Source organism: Panthera tigris, chromosome D4 (genome assembly GCF_018350195.1).
Source record: "Panthera tigris isolate Pti1 chromosome D4, P.tigris_Pti1_mat1.1, whole genome shotgun sequence".
Classification (NCBI taxonomy): domain Eukaryota; kingdom Metazoa; phylum Chordata; class Mammalia; order Carnivora; family Felidae; genus Panthera; species Panthera tigris.
Window position 1 is genome coordinate 93,429,187 of NC_056672.1, and position 26,065 is coordinate 93,455,251.

Genomic DNA, 26,065 nt, shown 5'->3' on the forward strand with positions numbered 1-26,065 from the left:
ATCCAACTTTGGCTCAGGTCATGATCTCCTGGTTTATGAGTTCAAGCCTCGCATCTGGCTCTCTGCTGTCAGTGCAGAGCCCTCTTTGGATCCTCTGTCCCTCTCTCTCTCTCTCTCTCTCTGCCCCTCCCCCCCTCAAAAATAAACATAAAAAAAATAAAGTATGAGGTTTGGGTTGAGATTCTTCTCTCACTCCCCCTGCTTCTCCACACCTTCCTTCTTCCCTCTCTTCTTTCCTACCTTCCTTACTTTTTGGAGGCTTGTGAATATCCAGCTGCTCTAGCAACCCTTGTTGAAAAGGCTATATTTCCTCCATTGAATTACTTTTGCACCTCTGCTAAAAAATTTGGGTGTAGTTGTGTGGGTCTTTCTTTTCCTTCCTTTTTTAAACAAGGTCATACCCAATGTGGGGCTTATACATTGCTTAAATCAATTTGTTAATGTTTCATTAAGGGTTTCGGCACCCATATTCATGAGGGCTTTTGGTCTGTAATTTCCTTCTAGTTTGAATTATGTTTGTCTGGTTTTGGTATGAAGGCAATACAAGCTTTATAAAACGAATTAGAAAGTAGTTCTTCCTTTCTCATATTCTAGAAGAGATTTGTGTATGTGGTATTAATTCTTTTTTTGAGAATTGGTAGAATTCTACAATCTGGGTCTAGAGATTTCTTTTTTAAATGTTTTCAATGTTTATTATTTTTGAGAAGGAGAGAGAGCCAGAGCACGAGCTGAGGAGGGACAGAGAGAGAGGGAGACAGAATCTGAAGCAGGCTCCAGGCTCTGAGCTGTTAGCACAGAGCCCAACATGGAGCTTGAACTCACAAACTTGTGAGATCATGATCTGAGCCAAAATCAAGAGTCAGATGCTTAACTGACTGAGCCACCGAGGCGCCTCAAGATTTCATTCTTTTATTTGTGGCTGAATGTATATATGTATGTATGTATGTGTGTGTATATGTGTATACACATAAATACATTTACATATAAATGTATATTTATATATCTTCTTTATCCATTCATCAATCAGTGGGCATTTGGGCTGTTTTCATATCTTAGATGTTGTAAATAATGCTGCTGTAAACATAGGAGTGAATGTATCCCTTTGAATTAGTGTTCTTGTATTCTTTGGGTAAATACCCGGTAGTGTGATTCCTGGATTGTAGGGTAGTTCTAGTTAAAAAAAAAAAAATAAAATTTTTTTTAACATGTATTTATTTTTGAGAGATAGAGAGAGACAGAGCATGAGTGGGGGAGGGGCAGAGAGAGAGGGAGACACAGAATCCGAAGCAGGCTCCAGGCTTTGAGCTGTCAGCACAGAGGCAGTCGCGGGGCTCGGACTCACGAGCCATGAGTCGTGACCTGAGCCAAAGTTGGACGCTTAACCGACTAAGCCACCCAGGCGCCCCAGGGTAGTTCTATTTTTAACTTTTTGAGAAAACATACTGTTTTCCAGAGTGGCTGCACCAGTTTGCATTCCCACTAACAGTGCATGAGTGTTCCTTTTTCTCCACATCCTCAACAACACCTATTGTTTCTTGTTAAAGTTTAATTTTAAATTTAATCAAACAACCATGAAAGGAAGTGGTATTTCATTTTGGCTTTGATTTGCATTTCCCTAATGACTTATGATATTGAGCATCTTTTATGTGCTTATTACACCATTTATATGTCTTCTTTGGAGAAATGTGTATTCAGATCATTTCCCCATTTTAAAATTGGTTAATTTGTCATTTTATTATTGGCCAGTAATTTTTCTGTATCTATTATGGATGCTAGACCCTTATCAGATATATGATTTGTAAATATTTCTTACATTTTGCGCATTGTCTTTTCACTTTCTTGATGGTGTCATTTGAAGTACCAACAATTTTTATTTTGATGAAGTCCAATTTTTCTATTTTTATTTTCATCATTGTGCTTTTGGTGTTACAGCTGAGAATTCATTACCAAATTCAAAGTCGTGAAGATTTATTCCTATATTTTCTTTTAAGAGTTTTCTAATTTTTGTTCTCATATTTAGGTCTATGATACATTTTACTTTTTGTATGTGATGTGAGGTAGGGACTCAGCATCATTCTTTGCATGTGGATATCCAGTTGTTGAAAAGACTGTTCTTTCCCCCATTGAATTTCTTGGTACCATTGTTAAAAAATCAATTGATGATAAATGTAAGGGTTTATTTCTAGATCATCAATTTTATTCCATTGACCAATATATCTATCCTTTTTAGGGGGAAATTTTTAAAATTACAATTTCACTTTCCTTAATAATTATAGCTCTATTAAATTTAACTATTTTATATTGGATGAGTTGTGGTAGTTTGAGTTTTTTGAGAACTTGGTCCATTTCATCCTTGTTAGTGAATGTATGTAGAGTTGTTTGTGGTATTCCTTCATTAACCTTTTGATGTTTGCTGGGTCTGTAGTGATATCCCCTGTTTCATTCATAAAATTGATAACGTGTCTCTGTCCTTTTTTCTTGGTCAGTATTGTTAGAGGTATGTCAATGTAACTGATTTTTTTTTCAAAGAACCAAGTTAAAAAATTGACTTTTTTCTATAGTTTTTATTTTCAATTTTGTTGATTTATGCTCTTATCATTATTATTTACTTGCTTAAGTTTCCTTTGGGTTTGTGTTGCTCTTTTTTTTTTCTAGCAGCTTGAGGTGGAAGTTTAGATTATTGATTTGATTGATTTGGTTATTGATTTGATTACTCTTTCATAATGTATGTATTTTATTTAGTGATACAAATTTCCCTCTTGGCACTGCATTAGCTGTGCCCTTCAAATTTGACACATTGTATTTTTATTTTCATTCAGTTCAGTGTATTTTTATATTTCCCTTGAGACTTCTTCTTTGACCCAAGGACTATTTAGAATTGTTTTCCACCTATAAGTAAGGTGTCATTTCTCTTTTGATTGTCTTTAGTTTTCTTAAATTTGACTATGATATGTCATGTTGTGGATTTCTTTGGGTTTATCTTATTTTATTTTTTATATTTATTTTTTATTTCAGAGACAGAGACAGAGTGAGAGAGAGAGAGTGTGTGTGTGTGCATGCACACACACAGCAGGGGAGGGGCAGAGGGAGAGGGAGAGAGAATCTTAAGCAGGCTCCACACTCAGCATGGAGCCTGTCACAGGGCTCGATCCCATGACCCTGGGACCACGACCTGAGCTGAAACCAACTGAACCATCCAGGTGGCCCGAATTTATCTTATTTGGTGTTTGTTTAGCTTCTTGAATCTGTAGGTTTATGTCTCTTGATAAATTTAAGAAGTTTTCAGGTGTTATTTTTTTGAACACTTTTCAGCCTCAGTGAATGCATGGTGGTCACTACCAGCGTACTGGACACTCCTGTATTTTGCTCTCCTGATGACATGAACATTAGGTCTGTTGTTACAGTCCCACAGGTTCTTTAGGCTCTGTTCTGTTTTTTTTTTCTTTTAATTTTTTTTAATGTTTATTTATTTTTGAGAGAGAGAGAGAGAGAGAGAGAGAGAGACAGAGTGAGTGGAGGAGGGGCAGGGAGAGAGGGAGACACCGAATCCAAAGCAGGCTCCGGGCTCTGAGATATTAGCACAGAGCCTGATGCGGGGCTTGAACTCAAGAACCGTGAGATTATGACCTGAGCTGAAGTTGGATGCCCAACCGACTGAGCCACCCAGGTGCCCCTTCTTGTTTGTTTTTGAAGTCTGGTTTCTTTCTGTTTATCAGACTGGGTAACTTCTGTTTCTCTTTTTTACTCTTCACTTATTCTTTCCCCTGTCTGCTCTATTCTGTTGTTATGCCTTCCATTTATATTTTAATTTTGATTATTGTTGTTTTCAGTTCTAAGTTTTCCATTTGGTTCTTCTTTATATCTTCTACTTGTTTGCTGACACTATTTTTTGTTGAGACTTTCTGTTTTTGAGTGTGTTTCGAGTGTGTCCATGATTGTTCTCTGAAGTATTTTTATAATAGCTGCTTTAAAATATTTGTCTGGTACTTTTATTGTCTCTGTCATCTTAGTGTTGGCAATCTGTATCAGTCAGAGTTCTCCAGAAATATAGAACCAGTAGGATGTGTATGTATGTGTGTATACAGATATATGTGAAGAGAGAAAGACTGATTAATTTCTAATTGGGAATTGGCTCTTGTGATTATGAAGGCTGGCAAGTCCAAATCTGCAGTTTGAGCTGGCAGGTTGAAGACCCAGGAGAGATGGTGGTACAATTCCAGTCTGAAACCCAGCAGGTGGAAACCCAGTAGAGCCAATGGTGCAGATGAAGTCTGAAGGCAGTCTACTAGAGAATTCCCTTTTACTTGGAGGAGGGTTGGTCTTTTTGTTCTCTTCAGACCTTCAACTGATTGGATGAGGTCCACCACATTATGGAAGGCAATCTGCTTTACTCTATCAATTAAAATGTTAATCTCCTCCCAAACACATTTACAGAAACACCCGGAATAATGTTTGACTGAATATCTAGGGACCCCATGGCCCAGTCAAGGTTGACACATAAAATTAACCATCACAGCATCTATTGAAAATCTGTCGATCTTTTTTTCCATTCAGTTTGTGCTTTCCCTGGTTCTTGGCATGGCAAATGAGTTTCAGTTGAAAACTGGACACTTTTGGTACTGTGTTATGAGACCAAGGCTATAAAAGTCAAAAGGTCTAGGAGAGATGTCCTTCTTTGCATTCAGTTTTTAGATTATGCCTGAGTGCTGGCTTGTGGCTTAAACCAGGCACATGGTAAGGACTGTTCCCTGGGGACTTGTGGACTTGCTCTCGATCACGGGGAAATGTGGCATGCGGCTCACTGCCTCTGAGCTGCTGCAAAAGCTGCTACAGACAGAAGATCAGACTTGAGCCTAGGGCCCGTGGGCTCCATTCAGGAGAAATGTCTTTGGAGCTGACTGGTATGTCCAGCAGCCTGGGAAGAATAGGGGAGTTGTCCAAGCAGAGGCTGGCATGCAGCCTTCAAGGTATCCTGGGACCCTTTGGGTCCCTGGAACTACTCCTTGGCTTTTCAGCATTGCTGGGCAGTGATCAGTAGTGCTAAGTGTCCTTGGTCTTTTGAGAGCTGCAGTTCCCATGAAAGCTCTGTGGGGCAAAGGCAGGCAAGTCTGATGTGGGTCCTTCCCGGACTCCCCCTGTCTGCACCTCCCACCACCTGAACTCTCCCTGCCTAGGCCATGCCAGGTGTTCGAGGTAGGGTCAGGGGCACTTCTGTAGCCAGGGCTATGTGTCTTGTCCACCTGTTTCTCCTCATCTCCCCCTTGCTTCCAGACAAATGATGCAGCCGGCAACACCTGGAACTGGCTCTACTTCATCCCTCTCATCATCATCGGCTCCTTCTTCATGCTCAACCTGGTGTTGGGTGTGCTCTCAGGGTAAGAGGCCACATGGGCTTGGGTGCCACCTGCCCCTCCGTGTTCTCAGGCTAAGGGGACAGATGGTGGGGTCAGATATGGGCCTGTGTGACATGGGAAAGGCCTCGTGGCCACCCTCTGTGGTGGTCACTCCCAGCATACTGAGCTCTGGCCAGCCTTTCCTTTGTGCTGCCATCCTGACCTCTGCCTTGACCGTCGTCTGGCCCTGGCCTCCTTACGTCTGTCCCACCCTTGGCCTTCACCTGGCTCTGATGATGGGGGAGGGGCTGCTGCTGCATCTCAGCTGGGTCTGTGGTGGGGTTTCTGGGAGTGGAGAGTGATGGAGCAGCCCTGTATCCTGGCTAGAGTGGTCACCAGGCTCTCCAGCGTAGCCTTGACCCCTGGCTTGCTCCTCCTCTCCAGACACCTTTCTGTGCTGAACTCCTCCAGTAGAGAGCAAGGGAGGGTGGGGCTAGGAGTCCTTCCTGAAGAAAAGTGCTTCCTGACTCCACATTGCAGTGAGATGTGGCACACGGTACCCTCCTGTGGTATGGACCAATGGCTACAGAAATGCTTTGTGCTTAGGGGCACAGATGGGGCTGGTGTTTAAGGCTCCTGTCCTTCTACCAGGCTGAGGAACCTGTGTTGGGAAGGCCTGGCCTGCTCTCTGCCCCTACCTTGGTGTCATACCTCCTATAAGACTCGAGGAGAACAACTCCTCCCTGCCCACCCTGAAGGTTCCTGCTCAGGCCCAGGGTTCCTGAGGGAGGCCGGGGGAGAGGCTGGTGGACCCAAGAGGCAGCTATCTTACTGGCCGGGAAAGGAACAGCCATTGAGAGGGCAGTGGTTAAGGGCCAAGGCCTGCGTGCTCTGGCTCTGGAATGTGTCCTTGGCCTCGGTCCTATCCTGAGGGATATGTCACTAGCATGTCTTTTCAAGCACTTGCATAGGACAGGCAAGCCCACAGCACAGGGAATGGTTGTAGAACTTCTAGTCTAGTGAGGGGATTGCATGGTCGGAGCTCGACGGGGTTGGTGGGGAAGCCAGGGGAGGCCCGGAGCTCAGAGAAGCCACCTAGGGAAGGGGCATTTCCAATGAGACCCAAAGGGGGACCAGGAATGAACTCCATGAAGGAGGGAGGAAGGTCTCCCAGGCAGAAAAGAGCTGGGGTGGAGGCCCAGAGGTACAGAGGGGTGCAGGGATGCTCAAAGCTGGAGCCAGAAGGTGTGGAGGGGAGAGGGTGTTGAGCTGGCAGACGGCAGGCTTGTGTGGAGCGTGGGCTCTGTGCTGAGGACAGTGCACAGTGGGGGGTGGTAGGAACATGAGTGGGTTCATGGTGAGTTGGGAGAGCAGCCTGCTCAGTCTGGCTTTTTGTGCAGCTTACCCTGGAGAACGTGCAGGAAGAATTCAGGGATTGGGGCTGTGTGGCCCCTCACTGAGCAGGGCCATGAACTTTGTGACTGTGTGGCCCTTCTCCCCACTGTGAGCATCCTGGCCTCTGGGAATGGGATGATATGCGATGGTTTTCCTTATTAGTCTCAGCTGAGCCCTCTCTCAGTCATCCAGGCTAAGCAGAGGGACCCCAGGGTTCTCTTTCAGGTTCTCCTTGGAGATGGCAGGGCCCCTAAAGCCAGCAGTCAGTGCACAGCATGTGGGGCCCATGGAAGCAGTGATTGATGCCACGGGTACAGCCTGGCCTGGGGAAAGCTCGCCCTGCAGGGCCCAGTCCACGTCTGGGCAAGTGCTGCTGGATTAGCCGGCTTGGAGCCAACCAGCCTCGCGTTCTTCCTCCCAGAGGAGCAGGATCAGCGAACCCTCTTGTGGCTTTTCTCAGCAGTTAGAACTGATGCCTGAGGAGGGCAGGCCCTACTGCTGGCTACCATCTGAGAAGTGGTGCTGTGTGCAGGGCCTAGATTGCTGCAGCAAGTTTTCACTGGTGGCTCTGAGACTGACTCAAGCAGTGTTGTTACTGCCCCACCCCTGCACCCCAGGCCCTCCTACCCTCATCGTGGCCAAGGGAGAGGGGAGGAGGAGGAGAGGGGTCCTATATTCCTGCGAATTCAGGGTTTGGGAGGGATGGGAGGTCCAGGCAGGAGCTGGCTCCTCTCATTTCCAGGATGGCCACAGCTCAGGCCCTGGTGGACACTGGCCATGAGTTTGGGTCAGTGCTGGCCAGAGCTGAGCTCTCTCTCCTGCTGTGGCTATGTGCCAGGAGTCAGGCCTGCCAGGCTCACCGCACCAAGCTGCTTCTCTTGGAGGAGGAACAACTACTCACCTGAGACTAGACATTGCTATTTTGCTGTGGGGCTGTGCCCGCCTGCCCTTTGGGGACCTGGATCCTGCCCCAGGCCTGAGCTGAGAGGCTTGCAAGGCTGTACGCTGGGTGCCTGTGTGCCTGTGTGTGAATGGCTTCCTTCTGGCAGTGTGAGGCTGCAAGCTTGGCTGGGAGCCTGGGGCTGGGCTGCTGAGGGGTAAGGAGAGCAGAAATCTCTCTCCTGGTCATCTCAGACCTCAGAGGTTTGTCTGAGGTGGCTTGCATGGGCTGTAGAATGTTTTCCTTTTGTCTCTGGCTTGCCCTATCCGGTCCCTTCTTGCCCTGTTCCTGTCTGTCCATCCCCTCCTAGTAAGGGCTCTGGGTCTGAACCAACAGAAAAAACAAAGTGTAAGTCCTCTTGGGCAAGTCTTGCCCAGAAGCCCTTCGTAGGATGGCAGGTGACAGGGCCTGGCACTCAGAGGGAGGGGTGTGCTTTGGCCTGCTCTGGGCAGGGGGTGTGGCATTGTCCCTGCCCTCTGGAGCCCCCTCTGGGGACTGCGGTGCTGTCCCTGTGTGCTAGAGGAGTCTGAGGAAGGAGGGTTCACCTGGGCCCTCCGAGGGCTCAGGTTGGAAGAGGCCGTGGTGGTGAGGCTCCCTGGGAGGGCGGCCTGTGACCTGCATGTCATGTCCCAGCCTCTTCCTGGTTCCCTTTGCCTCTGCGTCTGCACACCCATGGGGCGGGCGAATGTGCTCACACTCACCTGATCTGCTTACTTTTGTGGCCCCTGCACAATGCAGAGAGTTTGCCAAGGAGCGTGAGAGGGTCGAGAACCGCCGGGCCTTCCTGAAGCTCCGCCGGCAGCAGCAGATTGAGCGGGAGCTCAATGGGTACCTGGAATGGATCTTCAAGGCTGGTGAGAACCAGGGGCTGCTGCCTTGCTCCTGGCCTGTCCTCTGTCAGTGCAGCTGGAGCCCCAGCCCTGGGCCGGACGAGACCAGCCTGGAGAGCTGAGGAGAGCTGAGGTGTTGGAAGTGGATTCTCCAGCTGGCCCGGGGTCCTGACACAGGGCAGCCACATGGCTCTGGAGACACTGGCCTTTTTAATGGAGGCTTCTGGCATGGCCTAGCCTAGAGCTAGTTTCTGCCTGTCAGACTCAAGCACCCTTCCCTTGACCTGAGTGTGTTCTGCGCCCTGTCTCTGGGCTGTGTCAAGCCTGGGGTTTCTGACTGCCTCCCTCCCCCGCCCCCGCCCCAGGCCAGCATTCTTTCCTGCATATGGGGCGCCTGCTGTGCCTCCTGAAGCGCCTCTTCCGCCAGGAACTCACCTAGTGGGGTGGCTGCCCTCAGGGGAGGGTGATGTGAACAGGCCAGGCCCCCCTCATGGCGCACCGTGTGGGGGACACATAGAGGGTGTCTGTCTCAGTAGGAAAAGCTCGGCCGTGAGCCCCACGGCCTTCTGGAGTCATAAGGGTGAGAAGGCGGGTCCAGCAGCAGAGGCGCATCTTTACTCTGCCGTGTTCCTGGGGACTGAGCCCTGGGCAGGGTGGGGGCAGGGAGGCTCCCAGCTGAGGCTGTGTCTCACTCGCAGAGGAAGTCATGCTGGCTGAGGAGGACAAGAATGCGGAGGAGAAGTCCCCTCTGGATGGTAGGTGACCACTGTTAGCACTCCGTGCCCGGCGCGCCGCGTGTGCATGCTTGCATGTGTGGTGCCGTCTGCCGTTGTTCTGCCGGCAGCTGCACGGCCGCCACCTTCCGCAGGGTCCTGGGCAGACCCATTCGGAGGTCACCGCATGCTCCCGGGCAGTTGCGTGCCCTGGACCCGAGTGGAGGTAGCTGGCGGTGGGCTTAGATAGCACACCTGCCGAGGTATCACCCGGGGGCTCAGAGGAGTCCGTGCTCACAGTATGGACCCGAGAGCTGTGTTCTCCAACATGACGCTTTACATGTGACTGTGTAAGCTCATGCGTAAGTCCACTGCAGTGAAGTAAAAGTGAAAGTCCTGCTCCTCAGGCTCACCCACCACATCTCAAGCGTTCAATAGACATATGGGGCTAGAGGCTACTGTACTGGTCAGCACAGATGTAGATCATTTCCATCATTATAGAAAGTTCTATTGGACTGTGCTGCTTCTAGAAGCTTTTAAAGTTCAGGTTTAAACCAAGTTGTATCTGTGTCTAGAGCTCAGGGTGATGTGGCTCCCAGATTGCCACGGAAAGCCTCTTAGCACAGCCTGGGGCCGCTAGGGCGGGGATGAGGGCCAGAGTGGCCATGGTTACTGGCCTGGCTACTAGCACAGTCCCAGTGGCAGGACAGTCGTCCTGTTTTCACACCCACTGCTGAGGAGAGGGCCAGAGAGCTTGGCTGTGTCCCCTGCGGCCTCAGCTGGACCCACATCTGGGGCTCTGCGCATGTCTGTGCTGGCCCCTCTGCAGACCTGACTGATCTCTCTGGCCCCAGAGTGGGCTGCTTGGCAGTGGGCCACAGTCCTGGCCTTGTCCTTACAGACGTCTCCTGGTCTCCCTGGTAGCCAGGCCTTCCCCACTGACATCATCGTGGAGAAAAGGGAAGGTGGCACTCCCCTCACGATTCCTTGTCCCCTGTGCTCTGAAGACTGAGAGGGGCCCACAGGGGCCAGGATAGGAGATCCCCAGGAAGACGGTCGCAGGCTCAGCTGAGATGCACCCCCGCCCTGAGGCAGTCCCCTCCCCCTCCCCTTGTTTAAAGCAGTGTTGAAGAGAGCAGCCACCAAGAAGAGCCGGAATGACCTGATCCATGCCGAGGAGGGGGAGGACCGGTTTGCAGACCTCTGTGCTGTTGGTGAGTCTCTTTGGTTCCTCCTGGCCTGTCCTGTGAGTGGGTACAGGAATTCCCCTAGCTTCCGGCCTGTCCCCTGGGCCCCCCAGCCCTCTGGGGCCACCCTCCTTCCCTTCCTTCCCTACCGCTCACACTCCTGTGTCCACCCTGATGGCAGGAGGTACAGTGCCCTCTGCCCTCTGCTGTGTGCTCAGCATTTTTTCCCCTGGTGCAGGCAGTGGAGTGAGCGGTGTGTTTGCCCAGTGCTTCCTGCCCTTTCCCACCGGTGCAGTCCCGGCTGCTCTCGGCTCTACCACCCCCAACGTGGGCACAGAGCCTCGGGCCGCACCCCGTAGCTGAAGGGCTACGTGTGTGTTACTGACCGTAGCGACCGAAAGGTTCTGGCTGTCTCTCTTCCCAGCCCCTGTCTGTCTTCCACGCTCCTGGGGCCTCTGGCTTCATCCCCTTCTTCTCAAATGGTAGAAGAGAAATTCTGGTTGCTTGATCACACAGAGCTGTTTTAGTTCCCTTCCTCAGTCTGGTACCAGGAGCGCCCAGGCCTTTTCCCACCAAATGCCCTGTTACTGTGCATTCTGCAGCAGAAGAGGGCTGAGCCAAGGGCCTCCACCTTGGTGGTTGGAGACAGGCCTGCATGGCAGTGAGCTTCTCACTGGGGCACCAAGTCAAGGGGTTGCAGGCGAACTTGGTCTCCAGCCGTCCGTGAGCAGGCCCGAGTCCGAGGTGTGCTTCTCATTATGTAGTTGCACTTATTTGCATTTATGACACAACTCTTTTTTTAAAAAAAAAATTTAAATGTGCATTTATCTTAGAGAGACATGCAGACAGAGTGCGAGCAGGGGAGGAACAGAAAAAGGGAGACACAGAATCAGAAGCAGGCTCCAGGCTATGAGACAACTCTTTGATGAAAGTTGCTTGTGTATTTATCTGTCAATCAGTCTGTCTCTGTGTGTCTCTATCTATCCATCCATCAATCAATGTGTCTGTCATCTAAGTATCTATCTATCATCTGTCAGTAATCTATCTATTAATCAATCTGTGTATCTATCAATCTATCATCTGTCAATCATCTATCTATAATTCAATCAATCTAGGTATCTGTGTGCCTGTCTATCATCTATCTTTTCTGTCTTTTTTTCCCCACACAGCCCAGTAAACCCATGTCAGTAGCTTGGGATTTATCCCTGTTTCTCCACACATATCAGATGTAACACACATTTGTATCACACACACATGCATGTAGACATGCACACATACACACATGTAGAGTTTGGGGATCTATTCATGTTACAGGTAGGCTTTCATACAAATTTTTCTATACCCTCTGGAGACCACTCCCCTCTGCAGTGTAGTTCTAATTCTGTCTTGTCAGTGGCTGCATGGTGTTGCACAGTATGGATTCACTCTAATTGCTCAGGGGCTGTCCGTTGACGGCCATTCATTTATTTTTAGGTTGTTTTATCTTCATCATGAGCAGCGCCACCGAACAGAACCCTATAAGCAACCGTCCTTCCTTTCCAGCGCTTCTGTCCCTGCGGGCAGATTTCTGGGAGCTGGGCACTGCGTCGCCTGCTAGACGTGCCCCTCCCAGTTACGTGCCGTAGCTACTTTCGACTTCACCTTGACGCCAACTTGATGATGTTTCCTTGGAACTGTCGTTCTCATTTCACTCATTACTAACGATTTTGAGCTCCTTTTTAAAAATGTTTGCTTCTGATTTGAATTTGGGTTTTGGTGAGTCTTCATATACCCGTCCATTTTTCCGTTGGGTGGTTTGTGCTTGCTAGTTAATAAGAGACTGATGTGTGTTGTGGATCTGAGTTTTGTTACAGTTTTTACAAATTTATCACATGAGTGTTGCATTTAAATAGTCCCCTTTGTTCCTATTTTACTTAGAGTTTTTATTCTGATTTTTTAAAGTCTACAGTTTAAAATAATTTAAGCAACACCTAAAGTACCCGTTCTTCAAGGGTAAAGATAAAACTGCGAACCCTTCTAGTAAAGAAATAAAAAGAACTAGGACCAGTTTTATAAATTGTGCCTTACGAGGAAATCTTACATTTTCTCAGCGTTTCAAACTTGTCTCTAGAGAGTTGCCTGTAGTTTCTCTTGCGGTTCTTTTACTCTCTCCTGTATTCAGCCCTTTGTTCATTCACTCAGCAGATGTTTATCAAGTGCCCCTGACGTGCAAGTAACTGCTCACGGCTCCGGGGCTATAGCACTGAACAAAATGATGAAGCCCCTTCATCTGCGTTTTCTAGCCTGGCTGTGGCATCAGACCACAGGCAGTAGAATAGGAAGAGCACACAGCATGTCAGTGCCACGTCTGGAAAAGGAAAAAATCGAGAAGGGCGGGGGCTTGGAGGTTTCGGGGGTTTTGGAGTTTTAAAGAGAAAGGCCACAGAAGGCCTCCCTGGAAAGGTCGCTTTTGAGTAAAAGCTGAAGGAAGTGAGGAAGTCAGGCCCACGGAAGGGAACATCCAGGCAACACGTGAGAGGATCCTGAGGCCAGAAGGAGCGTGGCACTTGTGGGGACTGTCTGGGAGGCCAGTGTGGCTGGAGTGGAGCGGTGTGGGTTTCGGGGGAGCAGTGCCACGGGATCGGAAGGTCGCAGAGGGCGGGGCCCAGCAGGGACTGTGGCTGCTGGTGGGTTTGCAGAGCAGAGTCGCTGTCCTGCTCCAGTTGGGGCGCAAGAGATCCTCAAGTGCAGGAGGGCCAGATGCGGGCCCGTTTAGAGGCCACTGTAGGGATCCAACCGGCAGTGGCTGCCATGGAGGTGTGCAGTGGCCAGATTCTGGGTACATTCTGAAGACAAACACACAGGCTTTGCTGGCCAGCTGGATGTGGGCGTCAGAGGACTCGGGGCGGCCATGTGACTCAAGGAGGGGCACTGGGGGCTGACTCCCAGAGTCTGGGGAGCAGCTGGAGGGCCAGTGGGGGCGTCAGGTAGCACCTGTATGTGGGGGTCTGGCGGTCAGGCGGTCAGGCGGGAGACGTTGCACAGTCGCTGTGAGGGTGTTTAGGCCCTTGAAGCCGGCTCACATCCTGCTGACTCTGCTTCTGCTTTTTCTGGTTGTTGGAACGTTTATCTTTGCCTTCTGTTTTATTAATTTGGATTGTGTGGGGTGAATATGTATTAATGATCATTTAAAATAACCCTGGTTTAGATTTCTTTTCTTCTATTTTGTTTTTGTTTTAAATGTCATTACTTTCTTTTGTATTTTTGTTATCTTTGTATAGTATTTTGATTTACATATTATTGCTTTCCTAATTTCTGAAAACGTGTAACTGTTTCTTTTTCCTTTCTTCTTTACCCGCAAAGGCACTGAAGGCTGTGCCCCGCCCCTGCATACGGCTTTGCTGCGATGGCCTCCTTTTATGGGCTTTTCCATCGTGGTTTCTTTTCTTCACTCTCAAAAGGTGTCTGGGAATCTGCTTCGCTCCCCACAAATTTCTCACTTTTCTAACCCACAAACAGCCGTCTCCCCTCCCCTGCTCTCATAATTAGAACCATGCTTCTTTACTATTTTAGCCTGTTTTTTATTTTTACTTATTTATTTATTTTTACCATCCCCACCACTGAGATGCATCATTTCCATGAGGAAATTGCTGTATTTGCCATCTCTCTGCCCCTATTGGCCCCGAAGGTCAAGAAGATGTGACCTTTGCAGTGTTCTCCTCTTCTCCCTGCCAACTCCTGGTTTAGAGAACTTTGGTGTTTGTAGCCCTAGGCTGTCATTAGTCCCGTGGTCACCCCAGCTGCTTAGCACATTCCCAGAGGTGGGTTTGCTTTTAGCCGTCCTCCAGCCACTACCCCATGGACCTGTCTCTGCTTCCTCTCTGTCCTGTGCTTGGCCTGCTTCCCCGAGGCATGTGTGTGGGGGGGACCCTTGTGAGGGAGGCCTGTTTAATGGCTCCTCCTGCTGCTCCGTGGTATCGCCCTGTCCCCTTCTTTCCCTGTGCAGATGTAGCCTCGGGGGGCTGGAACTCTCGTCCTGGGTCAGAAGTTCCTTCTCTGCCCAGCATCAGGCCTGGTGGACTTTTCCAGCCTGTGGGCTCAGGCCTTCCTTCACCGAGGCTTCTTCTTTCCATGTGTGCAATGACTTCGTCTCCTCACCGTGCTCGTTTTGTGTCCCGACTCCCCGTCGTCCGTGTTCTGCCCCTCGAGGTTTCTCCCCTCGGTTAAAACCCACTTGTGCTGCACCCTCCAGGCTACTCGTCTGGGCTTTAAGAGTGAACCTCCTTTCCTTTCATCTGCTGAAGGGGATTTTATTTTTTCTCCAAGAAGTTTCTCTCTTTTACTTTTATTGTGATTGGTTTGGTGCCGCACACAAGTCCTTGGGATTCTCCCGATATCTCCTCCTGGGTGTCTTGCAGGGCCGAAGGATCATGTGCCTCAGGCCTCAGGCCTCAGCAGGTTTGGGCGTGGGGCTTCACAGGGTGGAAGAAGTCATGGGTCCCCTGGTGCCCAGCACCCCCTTTGTCCCTCCCTGTGTGCTGAGGATGGCTGTGTCTTATGTGCTGGGCTTGTCACCCCTCCATCCGCTGTCACTGCTGCTGTTGACTGAGCCCAGGTGCCAGGCCCCGTGTTGTTGCCCTGACTCCTACATGGCCTGCGAGGTCCAGGTTCCCTGTTTCCTATTTTTGAGTGAGGACTCTCCAGGCTGTGTGGCGTGTATAAGGCCCTGTGCCTAGGGCAGGGGTGACGGGGGTTTGTGTTTTCATGGCTTGTTGTTGAACCTCACCTTCATTACCCTGTGCTGGTGAATGCAACAGCAAAGCTGTTTCTCCTCTGTCCCTTCACTGGCCTCTGGTGGGCTCACCAAGGGCGAGAACAGAGCTTAGTCGTTCTGTCTTCTCTCTGCCACTCAGGGCCTGGCGCGAAAACTCTGTACATGTTTGTGGAAGGAATGGCTGTTAGGCAGGGCCGGCGTAGACTTTTTATTAACAGTGAACTCCCTTTGGGGCATGATGGGAAGAAATGCAGACATTGTATGTGGTCACGCATTGTTCACACGAGTGCTTAACTGTGACGTCATTTGCAGGTTAATTTAATTCTCGATTTCCCGTAGCTTGACGAGATCGGATTCTTGTTCCTTGAAATAAGCCTTTTGGTTATAAAGAATATGTGTTGATGAAGCTAAACGTGGAAATGCAGAGTGCTGAAGAGAAGCAGCCTCGTCTCCCATGCTTTTCCCCTCCCAGAGCTATGATTCTGGATTTGGCATGTGTCCGTGCTCACTGCAGACCCCTGCTTTTACCAAAGACCTGGGCTGGAGTCACTGTCCAGAGCTGACCTGAGCACACGGTGGTAGCTTCTTGCTGAGAATACTGTCTTCCGGGGCCTGTGCCCTTGTCTTCAGAGACCCAGGGCCCAGAATTCCCTGAGGCACAGCATGCCCTGTATAGTGGTGGCCTGGGTGTCCCTGTTCCCTGACCAAATGAGAGGCTGGCTGGTCTCTGTCCTGGGTGCTGCCAGGGTTCCCTAGGAACTGAAAGGCAGTCCCTCATGTCTGGAGTGCTGGGGCTTCTGCTCCCTGCCCTGTCCCTTGGACTGTGTGTTAGAGGAGGGATGGGTGGGGCTTCAAGAGCCAACTGGGGATCTGTGGTTTTGTGCACATGTGGCTGTGGAAACCGCTTTGTGGGTATTCCTTTGATGAGTGAAGATGTATGTGGTTGTCTGCATGTGGGCACAGGTGCAGGATGAGGGGGGCCAGGAGTTATGACAAGGAAGCATTCCTATGAAGCTTTTGCATGGTTAAGGGCTCATTGGTTCTTGCTGGGCCTGGTCCAGTGAGCCAGGAGGTGGGGGCCATGGCCCCTCCCCTGGAGAACTTACTGCTTGTCTCACTGGTCACATATGTGTGCACAGAGCAGTTCACACAAGTCACGTGTCCCCATTACCCTCCTTCCCAGAGTGGCCCTGTGTGTGTTCATAGGAGTGTCTTCAAGAATGAGATGCTCAGGGTGTTGATGCGTGCTGTGCAGTGTGTGTGTGTGTGTGTGTGTGTGTGTGTGTGTGTGACTTTGCTTCTAAACGACTCAAGAAGTGGTGGGGGCATCTGCCTGTGTGGGTCTCTGGACAGTTCTGTGCGTGGCTCTGCCTGTGTGTAGGTCTCTCCATGTCTGTACTACTCTTGCCTTCCTCCCTCCGTGCCCTGTTGCTGCTTTTGAGGAAGGAGCGGGTGTGTCTGGTTGTGGCCTTGGCACTTTGCAGCCCTCAGTGAGGCTGGCCAAGAGGTTTTGTTGAATGAGCTATCTCTGACTGATTGGCAATGGCTGGTGGGTAGTGTCTGGAAATGGACTGGGAGGCTGTGTCCTGGCTTATCCAGGAGGCTGTGATAGAGCAGTGGCCTTCAATGGTCTGGGTGGGGTGTGACATCTGGAGTGCCAAGAATTTGCCACAAGGGCCCTGTGAGGTTTCTTGAAAGGCTGGCTGATGGGTCCTGGCCTGTGGACCCTTCCATCTGAGTCTGGGGCTGCGTGTGACAGCATCTCCCATCCTGATGCCACCGCTCAGTTTGTAGACAAGTCTCCAGAGGCCTCAGGGCCTGTCTTCATTTGAGTGAATCCAAGAAAACACTAGCCTAATAATGCTGTTAGTGTGCTGCTGAGGGTCTGGGTGTGCACACACACATGCGCAAATATATAGAACATCACATGACAAACACACACTCCATACCCTTCCCCGGGGACTCCATGCCCAAGTTGACTGGTTTTGAACAATCGGAGGCTCACACGTGCCCAGGCCCTTATTGCAAAAACTAAGAGAACCTGATGCACTGCAGAGACACAGCCAGACCCTGCACACATGCACACTCACGGCCTCCAAGCGCCCACGAAGACTGCTCACTTGCTCATCAAGGGGTGCATGGGCTTTGAGGTGAAAGCCTGTGGGCCTGTCCTCGCAGTGATTGCAGCCTGGTCTGGGAGCTGGGTGCAGAACAGGTCAACAAGCCAATACTGGGGCAGCTGGTACGCGGTTGTGATTATTGTTGGGGAGCTGATTTCAGATGGGGTGCCCAGAGAAGGGTGTTCTGTGGAGGTGACATCAAAGTCCAGACGTGGAGCCGAGAAGCAGCCAACTGTGGAAAGAGACCAGCAGTGGGAAGCATTTCATGCTTAGGTCACGGCAGAGCAGAGGTGGTGTGTGTGTGGAAATGGGGGGAAGCCATGACAGCTTTGTGTGCAAATGTTCCGGAGAGTTTGTTGGGCTTTGTGGGCCATACACACTCACTCTGCCTCTGTACCAGAACAGCAGCCATGGACCAGACGCAAACCAAGGAGCTTGACTGTGTTCCAGGGTACTTAAAAATAGGTAACCGGTGGTTGTTGATCCCTGAGTTGAAGCAGGAGGGAGGGCCAGATGCTGCATGGCTCCCTGAGGCCCCCGGAGGGGTTGGGATGGCCTGGGGGCATTGGGGCTGTGCTGCTGGAAGGTGGCTGAGGGGTGCTGGGGGCCATCTGGAGCCTGGTAACCATGGAGACCACCAAGGCTCTCGGTTCCCCCATCTGTGAAATGGGGGTGGGGTCCGGACCTGGTGCAGGCGGGTGCGGCGCAGGGGTAATTAGCTCAATGTCGGTAGCACCCTGGGTCTGACCCATGGTGTCTGTGATCAGAACCGGGGCCTCTAGCTAGGTCTGGGCTGGGGCAGGTGTCCTTGAAGATGTTTTCCTGTGGGAGATACAAGTTTGAGATGGGAGGGGAAGCGTGTCCTCAAGGCTGCGTCCGTGGGGCACACATCCATGGAAGGAGAGCGTGTCTGGGGGTCTGGTGGTCTCTGCATGTCCTCAGTGAGCTCCTTGTTCCCCCAGGATCCCCCTTCGCCCGCGCCAGCCTCAAGAGTGGGAAGACAGAGAGTTCGTCATACTTCCGTAGGAAGGAGAAGATGTTCCGGTTCTTCATCCGCCGCATGGTGAAGGCACAGAGCTTCTACTGGGTGGTGCTGTGTGTGGTGGCCCTGAATACGCTGTGCGTGGCCATGGTTCACTACAACCAGCCGCAGCGGCTCACCACGGCGCTGTGTACGTAGCTGCAGCCTGGGCCTCCCCCTCACCTCTTCCCGAACCACCTCTGGTCTGCAGCCTGGAAATCCCGGTTCACAGCCTTTTGCCTTGGAATGCCCTGGGTAGGACCCCTGCACAGACCAAAGTGCCCCCAAGGGCATCTGCTGGGGCCTGAGCTCCCCATCCCAGGTTCCAGGAGGCCTAGCTCATCTGTCAGTGTGGTGGGCAATGGTGAGGGTCCAGGGCACCCTGGGGGGAGGTCGGTGTGATGGGTGGATGGCCCTGTGTCCTCCCTTGAGAGGGCTTCAGACCCATGGAACAGGGCACTTGGCCCCTCATTCCAATCTGGCGTGAGGCTGCGGCTCGCTCCCTGGACTCCTGAGGAGAGAGTCCAGGCTTCTAGGGCTCTTTTGGCTGTTTTCATTTTGCTTTTTGCTTTTTGCATCTGAGTGTGTCTGTGACCAAGGCTGACTTACCTGTGGGCCTACGGACAGACCATGAGTCTGAGTCATGACTACTTGGTCCTGGCTACTGTTCCAAGGAGTAAAGGAGGAAGGCGGCTGGGGTGGTTGAGGCCCTTTGCCCCTCTCCAGGGACCAGGGCTGACCTTCCAGGACCAACCCTTCATACCCTAGGGCTCTGCAGGCCACGGGGAGCCTAGTCTCGGTCTGTCGTCTCACCTCACAAGGGCTCTAAAGATGAAGACTCTCTAGTGGTTTCTGTCTTCCGGTTAGAGCCCCCACCTTCTTGCTGCCTGGTATCTAGGGCTGCCTGGTATCTGGGGCTGATCTGGACACAGGGCCTGTTTGGGGCTTCCACAAGGGCCTTGCTCTTGCCACGGGAGCCCTGTATGCCTGAAGCCACCCTGAGGTGGGGTGGCAAGACCATCTTTTTCCCAGAGAAGAACCCTCCTGGATCCCTCCTGGCCCCTGGTGCACCAGCCACATTCCCCTCTTTCAGACCACTGAGCCTGGTCAGTTTTAAGCAGGAGCTTGGACAGTTCTGGAAGGGTTCTTACGAGCTCTAGACTCTGATGGCTCCACAGGCCACTTGAAAATATGGGTGGGGGTGGCTGTGGGGGTGGGACACTAGGCTAATAGTTTCCCAAACTTGTACTGAACTCTCCTGTTGTGTAATGGGGAAGAGCACAGAGGCAGCAGAAGCACAAGGGGCCCCGTGAGCTTCTAGCAGACAGTCTGGGCCAGGTCCTCGGGAGTGAAGTTCAGATGCAGTTTGTGAAGGCGCCTGGGCGGCTCAGTCGGTTAAGCGTCGACTCTTGATTTTGGCTCAGGTCATGATCTCACGGTCATGAGACTGAGTCCCAAGTTGGGTGCTGTGCTGCGTGTGGAGCCTGCTTAAGATTCTCTCTCTGTTCCTCTGCCCCTTTCCCTTCCTCTCTCTCTCTCTCTCTCTCTCTCTCGAAAATAAATTAAAAAAAAAAAGAAAAAGAAAAAGAAGCAGTTTGTGTGCATGGAACTGCCCGCTGTGGCCCCTAATTCATGTATCCTGGGGCCTGTAGTTTGGTGTCTTGGGACTTTGCTTGGGACTGAGGTCAGTATTTCCCTTGGTATCACCTCAGGATGAAGTTTCCTCACCCTTGGGGGTTGGGTAGGGACCCAGCGAGATGGGGCTTCCTCTTAACTTGGCCAGCAGTGCAGCTGTTCCCTGGGTCTTCTTAGCCAGGCCTTTCTTTCCCATGGAAGAAGCTGGTGGTGCCTAGTCAGTGTTGTGGGATCTGCCACCCGCGTGGGCAGGAGGCAGCCATCACGGCCTGGTCGTGTATCTGCTGTGCAGGAGCACAGGGCTCAGAGTGTCCAGGTGCTGGTCCAGGCCACAGGCATCCCTGGCCGAGAATCTTCCCCCTTGCTGCTCTGCCTTCTCTGTGGCTCCCTGGGAGTTTCTGAGTCCCTTGGCATTACCTAGGGAAGATGGCTGGCGGGAGCAGTGGGGGTATGCTAGGGTCTGCGCACCTCTGCTCAGTGCCCTGCACTCTGTTCTTGGTGGCTGGGCTGGCGCTGAGGAAGGCTGACCCAGCCAGGAAGGGCAGGTCTTGCAAGAGGCAAAGCAGAGGTAGAGGGGGTCCCCACCAGGACTAGCTCCATTGAAGCTCCCTAGGGGGCTCTGGCCTGAAACGAGCTACCCTGAAGAGCGTGGGTTCTGTGCACCTTGGCCGTCGGTCCACTCAGGAGCCACCCCCGGTGTACCACCAGGACCCCCGAGACTGAGGCTTGAATGGTGAGGAGGGAAGGAAGTCCTGCCATGCTCAACTCTGTAGCTGGCTGTTGGGCTTTGTCATCCTGTGAGCCCCCTGGTCTCACAAGACCCTCTTGACCTCCCTCTCCAATGTCCCTCTGTTGTCCCAGCACACTGTCCTCTTATTGCGACATAGAACACTGTTCAAATTCTCTGCCTCTGCTCCCCTTTGTGGTGTGAACTCCTGGAGAGAGGGGTCAACTCTGTCTCCTCTGCAAGCTCAAAGCAGCACCAGTGCCTGTTAGTTGAATGAATGATTCTGGAGTGAACGGCTGAACACCCTTTCTTGGCCTCAGAGGGGAGGCTGAGCATATGAAGTCGGTGGGTCTGCTCCTCAGGCGAGTGAAAGGGCAAGCAGGACGTTGGGGGTTTCTGTGCCCAGCTGCTCCCTTTCTCTGAAAAAGCCTCGCCATTGTCAGGTTCCGTGCTAGTTCCTTGAAGTGCCCTCACTTGGGTCTGCTGGGAGCAAGATCGGTGCCTGGGCAGCTGTAGCTCCAAGGTCTGTCGTGTGGGCAGCTGGAAGTCCCATCTCTGTGGCCTCTTCTTCCAGGCCCTGACCTCTTTTTGTGGGGTGCCCCAAGGGGCAGGGGCAGGTGCCTTTGTGACCTTTGTGGAGGGTCTCTGGGGCTCGGTGGCCTTGGATCTTTGCAGGTTGCTGTGGTATTCCGAGCTGGACTTGGGGGCAGGGTAGCTCCCTACCGCCCCTCACACCTGCAGCTCCGCACAGCCAGGACCAGGCGTCAGTCATTCAGGCCTGGCTGAGGTGGGTTCTTCTGCTTAGGTCAGCGGGCATCCACACCTGTGACACTGGCTTCTTGGCTTCTCCAGGGGGTCAGCTTTGCCTTCTCATTACTCATCCCGTGCCTGGCTGGGGTGCCTTGGGGATTTTTTGGCTGGCTTCAGAGGCCACGCTTCTTGTGGTGAGTTGCTTACAGGAGCCGCTTACCCATGTACTCAAGCCATGGAAGGTGGTTCCCTACCTGAAACCTCGGGCCATGCGGGCCATGTGGGCCATTGCGTATCTCTTTGCGGGCAATGGGGCCGGTATCTCTGCTCCTCCAGAGTCTGGGCTGTTGCCCATCTGGCCCTGACTGAGGCGTCTGGGGCTGTATAGTGTAGCACTTGGCAGAGAGCTGTGGAGGAGAGCAGATGCCAGTGCCCATAGGCAGGAGGTGTGTGGTCCCGTCTTCCGTTGTGTTTTATCAAGAGCTGCTTGAGGTCCAGTCTCCCAACCAGTCTGGATGCCAGAGGCCCCAGGAATGCTGGGCTGGTCACTCTCCAGTGACTGCACTTGGGGAGGAAGATCAAAGACAGTGATCTCCTTCTGCCATCTGGAATTACTGGTTTGGCCAGTGGCAGAGCCTGGCTGGGCTGCGTCTCTTGTCTGTGGCCTTGTGGAGCTTCCTGACTGCCTGTTGTTTATTGCTCTGACACTGCCTGTTGCTCAGGCTGGGTTAGGAGTTGTGTCTTGTCTGTGTGCCTGGTGTTCTCAGCATGGCCCTCATTGCCAGTGTGGCCCTTAAAGGTCAGCAGAGCTGGTGGCGGGACTCCTGGGCCGGGGCAGGCCCTGCTTGCTGCTGCTGCGGTGGGGCCCAGCCTGAAGGAAGGTGCGCCACCCATGGGAGCCTCTGTGGGCCTCAGAGACTGAGGGGGTGACATCCTCCAGGCCCCCAGCAAGCGTTGGCGCCTCCTGGGAGCCTCCTGCTGGCCAGGCCTGGGGATGCTCAGGTGGTAGGTGAGCACATGAACAAAGTTAAAACCAAATAAGATGACGCAGGGACCCTGAGGGAGGTGTCGGGAAAGTCCTTCCGGAAAGACAGGGTGATTCTGATGAGGAGGCTGAGGGGCTCCACTGTGATTAGAACATGGGGTGGGGAGCAAGCCTGAAGGCATCCAGCTTCTGCATGGGGACCCTCTGGGGAGTACTGTGTGGCCCTACAACTCACTCCTGAGCCCCATCCCAGGATCTCTCCTCTTGTGGAGGCTGTCTTTGTGTGCTATAGACACTGGGCACGCATCCTATTTCAAAGCGAAAGAAGCATCTCTTTGTGCCCCTTCCAATCCCAATCTATTTGTTATTCCTGTCCTGGGCTGAGATTTCTGAGCTCAGGGGCCACAGACCAGGCCTGCAGGGCTCAATCCTGGAAAGGCCCAGAGGTCTTGTCCTCCAGTCTGGGCTGGAGCCAGGTGGGAAGAGGCTGAGAGCTAATCCCCCTCTTCTCCGGCTTCTCCTAGACTTTGCAGAGTTTGTTTTCCTGGGTCTCTTCCTCACAGAGATGTCCCTGAAGATGTATGGCCTGGGGCCCAGAAGCTACTTCCGGTCCTCATTCAACTGCTTCGACTTTGGGGTGAGTAAGATCCTCACCAGAGATGCCGGCTAGGGGTCCAGGAGGGTCTAGCTGTATCCTTGCTTGAGAGTGCACATGGCCCCCTCCCACTAAGCTGTACCCAGTGTGAGCTGGGGTCTGTGCAGCAGGGCCCAGGTGGTTGAGGGTACTGTGACCCTGTGTGGGTCAAAAAGGCTTCCTATAGACGGTGAGGGGCCTTTGACAGAGGGGAGGCCTGTCCTTTTCGAGCCCTGACTTATGGGGGTTCCAGCCACAGTCTATTCCCCACCTGTACGACATCCTGCTTCCCATCCCCGACCCTGTCTGTAGGATCTTAAGATCACTGAAGGTGCTGTGACCCTCTGTGTGCCTGGTACAGCAATCTTTTAAATGTGCTGCTGTCCCATGGAGGGCTCAGTGTCCCCCACAGAGCTCAAGGGGACTGTGATCCTGAGTCTTTACTGTCCTACAGATCTGGCTGTGGGCAGCTTGGGACATGATTCAGGGGAGGACTGACAAGCCATGATGGTCCAGCCCTCCTCGTGGGCCCGGCCTGGGTCCCTTCACCAATCTCTGTAGGTCAGGGAAGTTTCGAAGGCAGGTGTTCCCAAGACTCACTGGGACAGAGCCCAGGAAGTGGCACAGGCCTTCCCAGGCCAGCAGAGCATGTGGACACCTCTCTGGTGCTGAGCCCAGGGAGGCGTTCTGACCCACTAGAGGTTGTCAGTGAGATGTGACAATGCCCTCCCCAAGAGGGGCAGGCTCACTCACACCTCTGCAGAGTTCTCAGGAGCTGGCGGGGGGGGGGGGGGGGGGGGGCTAAACGTAGGCAGAAGTAAAACTTCAACTTGAAAATTCAGTGTGACTTTGACTTTTTCTGTCAGTGGAGTTGATGGAACATTGTGTCCACGGCTTTGTTAAACCTTCGCAAGGACTCCCACTTTGTAGATGAGTAACTGGAGAGGTGGTGTGCTTGGCCCAAGGCTGCCCAGCTACTTTGTGGGGGAGGCAGCGTGGACCCAGGAGTTCTGGCCCTGGAGCAGCGGGTTTACACCACGCAAGGCTGCCTGATCTCTGTGGGGAAGGAGGGGTGGTGGCTGCCCAGGGCGTGCTTTGAGACACGGACATCTGCGTTTCTGAGACACACCTTCTTGTCCTTTGCCTTCTTAGTTACAGGGAAAGGCTGTAGTGCATAATAGGCCAGAGGAGATCCAAAGAGCTGAAGAGCTTTCAGAGAACCCTTAAACTTGTCCTTAAACTTGTAAATGTGTTTATGTCTTCTGGTTTGAACTAACTGGATCCCAGGACATGGAATGACTTACACATAGCTAACAGATTATTCCAAAGTTTAGCAGCATATAGCGTGTCTACTGGGTCACAGTTTTCTAGATCAGGCGTCCAGGCCTGGCTTGACTGAATGCCTGTGGCCCAGGGTCTCTCAAGGAGGTCACAGTCCCGCTGACAGCTGGGATGCGGTCATTTCAATGGATGGGGACTGGAGAATTTGCATTTAGGCTCATCACATGGCTGTTGATAGGACAGGACTCGGACAACCGGCCTCCAAGCTCGCTCACATGGTTGGTGGCAGGCCTCAATCTCGGTCTCATGAATGTCTCCCGATGCTGCTTGAGTGTCCTGATGACACGGCAGCTTGTGACCTGACAGAGAGACTGAGAGTACCCAAGACAGAAAACACAGGAACCCAGTCTCAGAGAGATGACCCATCAGTTTTGCCATATTTTATTTGTTAGGAGTGGGTCACTTGGCCCAGCCCACATTTAACAGGGGTGGGGGATGTTACCCAGGGACGTGAAACCCAGGAGGCAAGTGTCACTGGGGGCCATCTGAGAGGCTGCCTGCCACAGTCTACCATCTGGCTCCCAGTGATTCTATCTTTCCTAGTGCAGATACAGTCACCTCCTCCTGCTTCCCCAGCCACATCCCATCATGGCGCCAGCTCAGAGTCTAGGGCCTCATCGCCCAAATCAGGCCAGGGTGGCTCCTCAAGGACAGCTGCTCGGTCCCTCTCCACCCGTGGATCTGGTGAACTAAAGAGACGAGGTATCACCCACATGGTGGTGGGATGGACTTGGGTACCTGCCGTAGACAGTCATGTTCAGAGGGGACAGCAGGGTGCACAGGGAGTCCCTGGCCCATAGCAGTTCTGGAATCCTGCTGGGAAAGTTTGGAGACACCAGGATAAGTTCTTAAGGGCTAGGAAGCCCCTTGGGCTTTTTGTTTTAGCCTCTGTGTCACCTTTCTTGTTCCAGAAAAGATAACATATGTTTTCAGCTAGACAGTTCTCTCAGCCTGCTTCCTACCAGTAGAATTTTGGGAATCCAAAGGCCTATTTTTTGTCTTGTACTGTCTCCGTCTCTTTTAACCCAAGCTGGTGATGTTCCTGCATAACTAAGTCTTCTCAGAGCATCGTGTGTATGTCATGAGTCTTCCTGGAATTCACCCCATTTGACAAAAGCTGTCCCTACGCTAGCGATCGGCCCTTCCCCACTGGGTGCCCGTGCTGAGCGGACTGAGACCGGGGCACATTTGGGCCCTGGAAGGCTTGCTGCTCGGTGGGCTGACGTGCGAGGTTCACCTCTATCTCTGTGGGGCTTCACCTGGGACTGAACGGGGCTCTCAGGCTCCCGCAGTGTCACAGTCGTGCCCCTGCCCTGGCTGTTTCTTTGCACTGTGCCGTTTCCTAATGTGGCACTATTTGCTGTCTGGAGAAGGGGAGCATTTCCAAAGCGGGCACGTCCTGGAGGACGGCATTTCCCTCTGCGTCTCTCTCTTCCCACCCTGACAGTGCAGCAAGAAGACCCCGGCAGCACCTGCAGACGCCTCGGAGGCCTCCTGGTTCACATGGCTCGCTTTCGTCTTGTCACATAACCGCGGGCGACCGTGTGGCCGAACTTCCTGGCAGTGCACAGCAGGGCTCCCTGTAGTTTCTTGCCAATGTCCTCGCTGTCCCCCAGACACTTATGTGAAGCGTTCACACTCCCTCGCTGTCCAGGACCCGTGGGTAGTGTGTTGAGGGCGCTGTGGGCTCTCGCTGACGTG

At 52.2% G+C, this 26,065-nt stretch overlaps 1 protein-coding gene across 1 annotated transcript in view; it reads left to right on the top strand.

The window, feature by feature from the left end:
• Positions 1-26,065, top strand: part of CACNA1B (calcium voltage-gated channel subunit alpha1 B) — a 188,089-nt gene that overhangs the window by 45,199 nt on the left and 116,825 nt on the right. The window contains exons 7-12 of the mRNA XM_042963523.1: positions 5,272-5,375; positions 8,407-8,522; positions 9,197-9,253; positions 10,336-10,425; positions 18,234-18,443; positions 22,914-23,026. Of these exons, the coding sequence (XP_042819457.1) occupies positions 5,272-5,375; positions 8,407-8,522; positions 9,197-9,253; positions 10,336-10,425; positions 18,234-18,443; positions 22,914-23,026 (690 nt within the window). The remainder of the gene's footprint in view (positions 1-5,271; positions 5,376-8,406; positions 8,523-9,196; positions 9,254-10,335; positions 10,426-18,233; positions 18,444-22,913; positions 23,027-26,065) is intronic.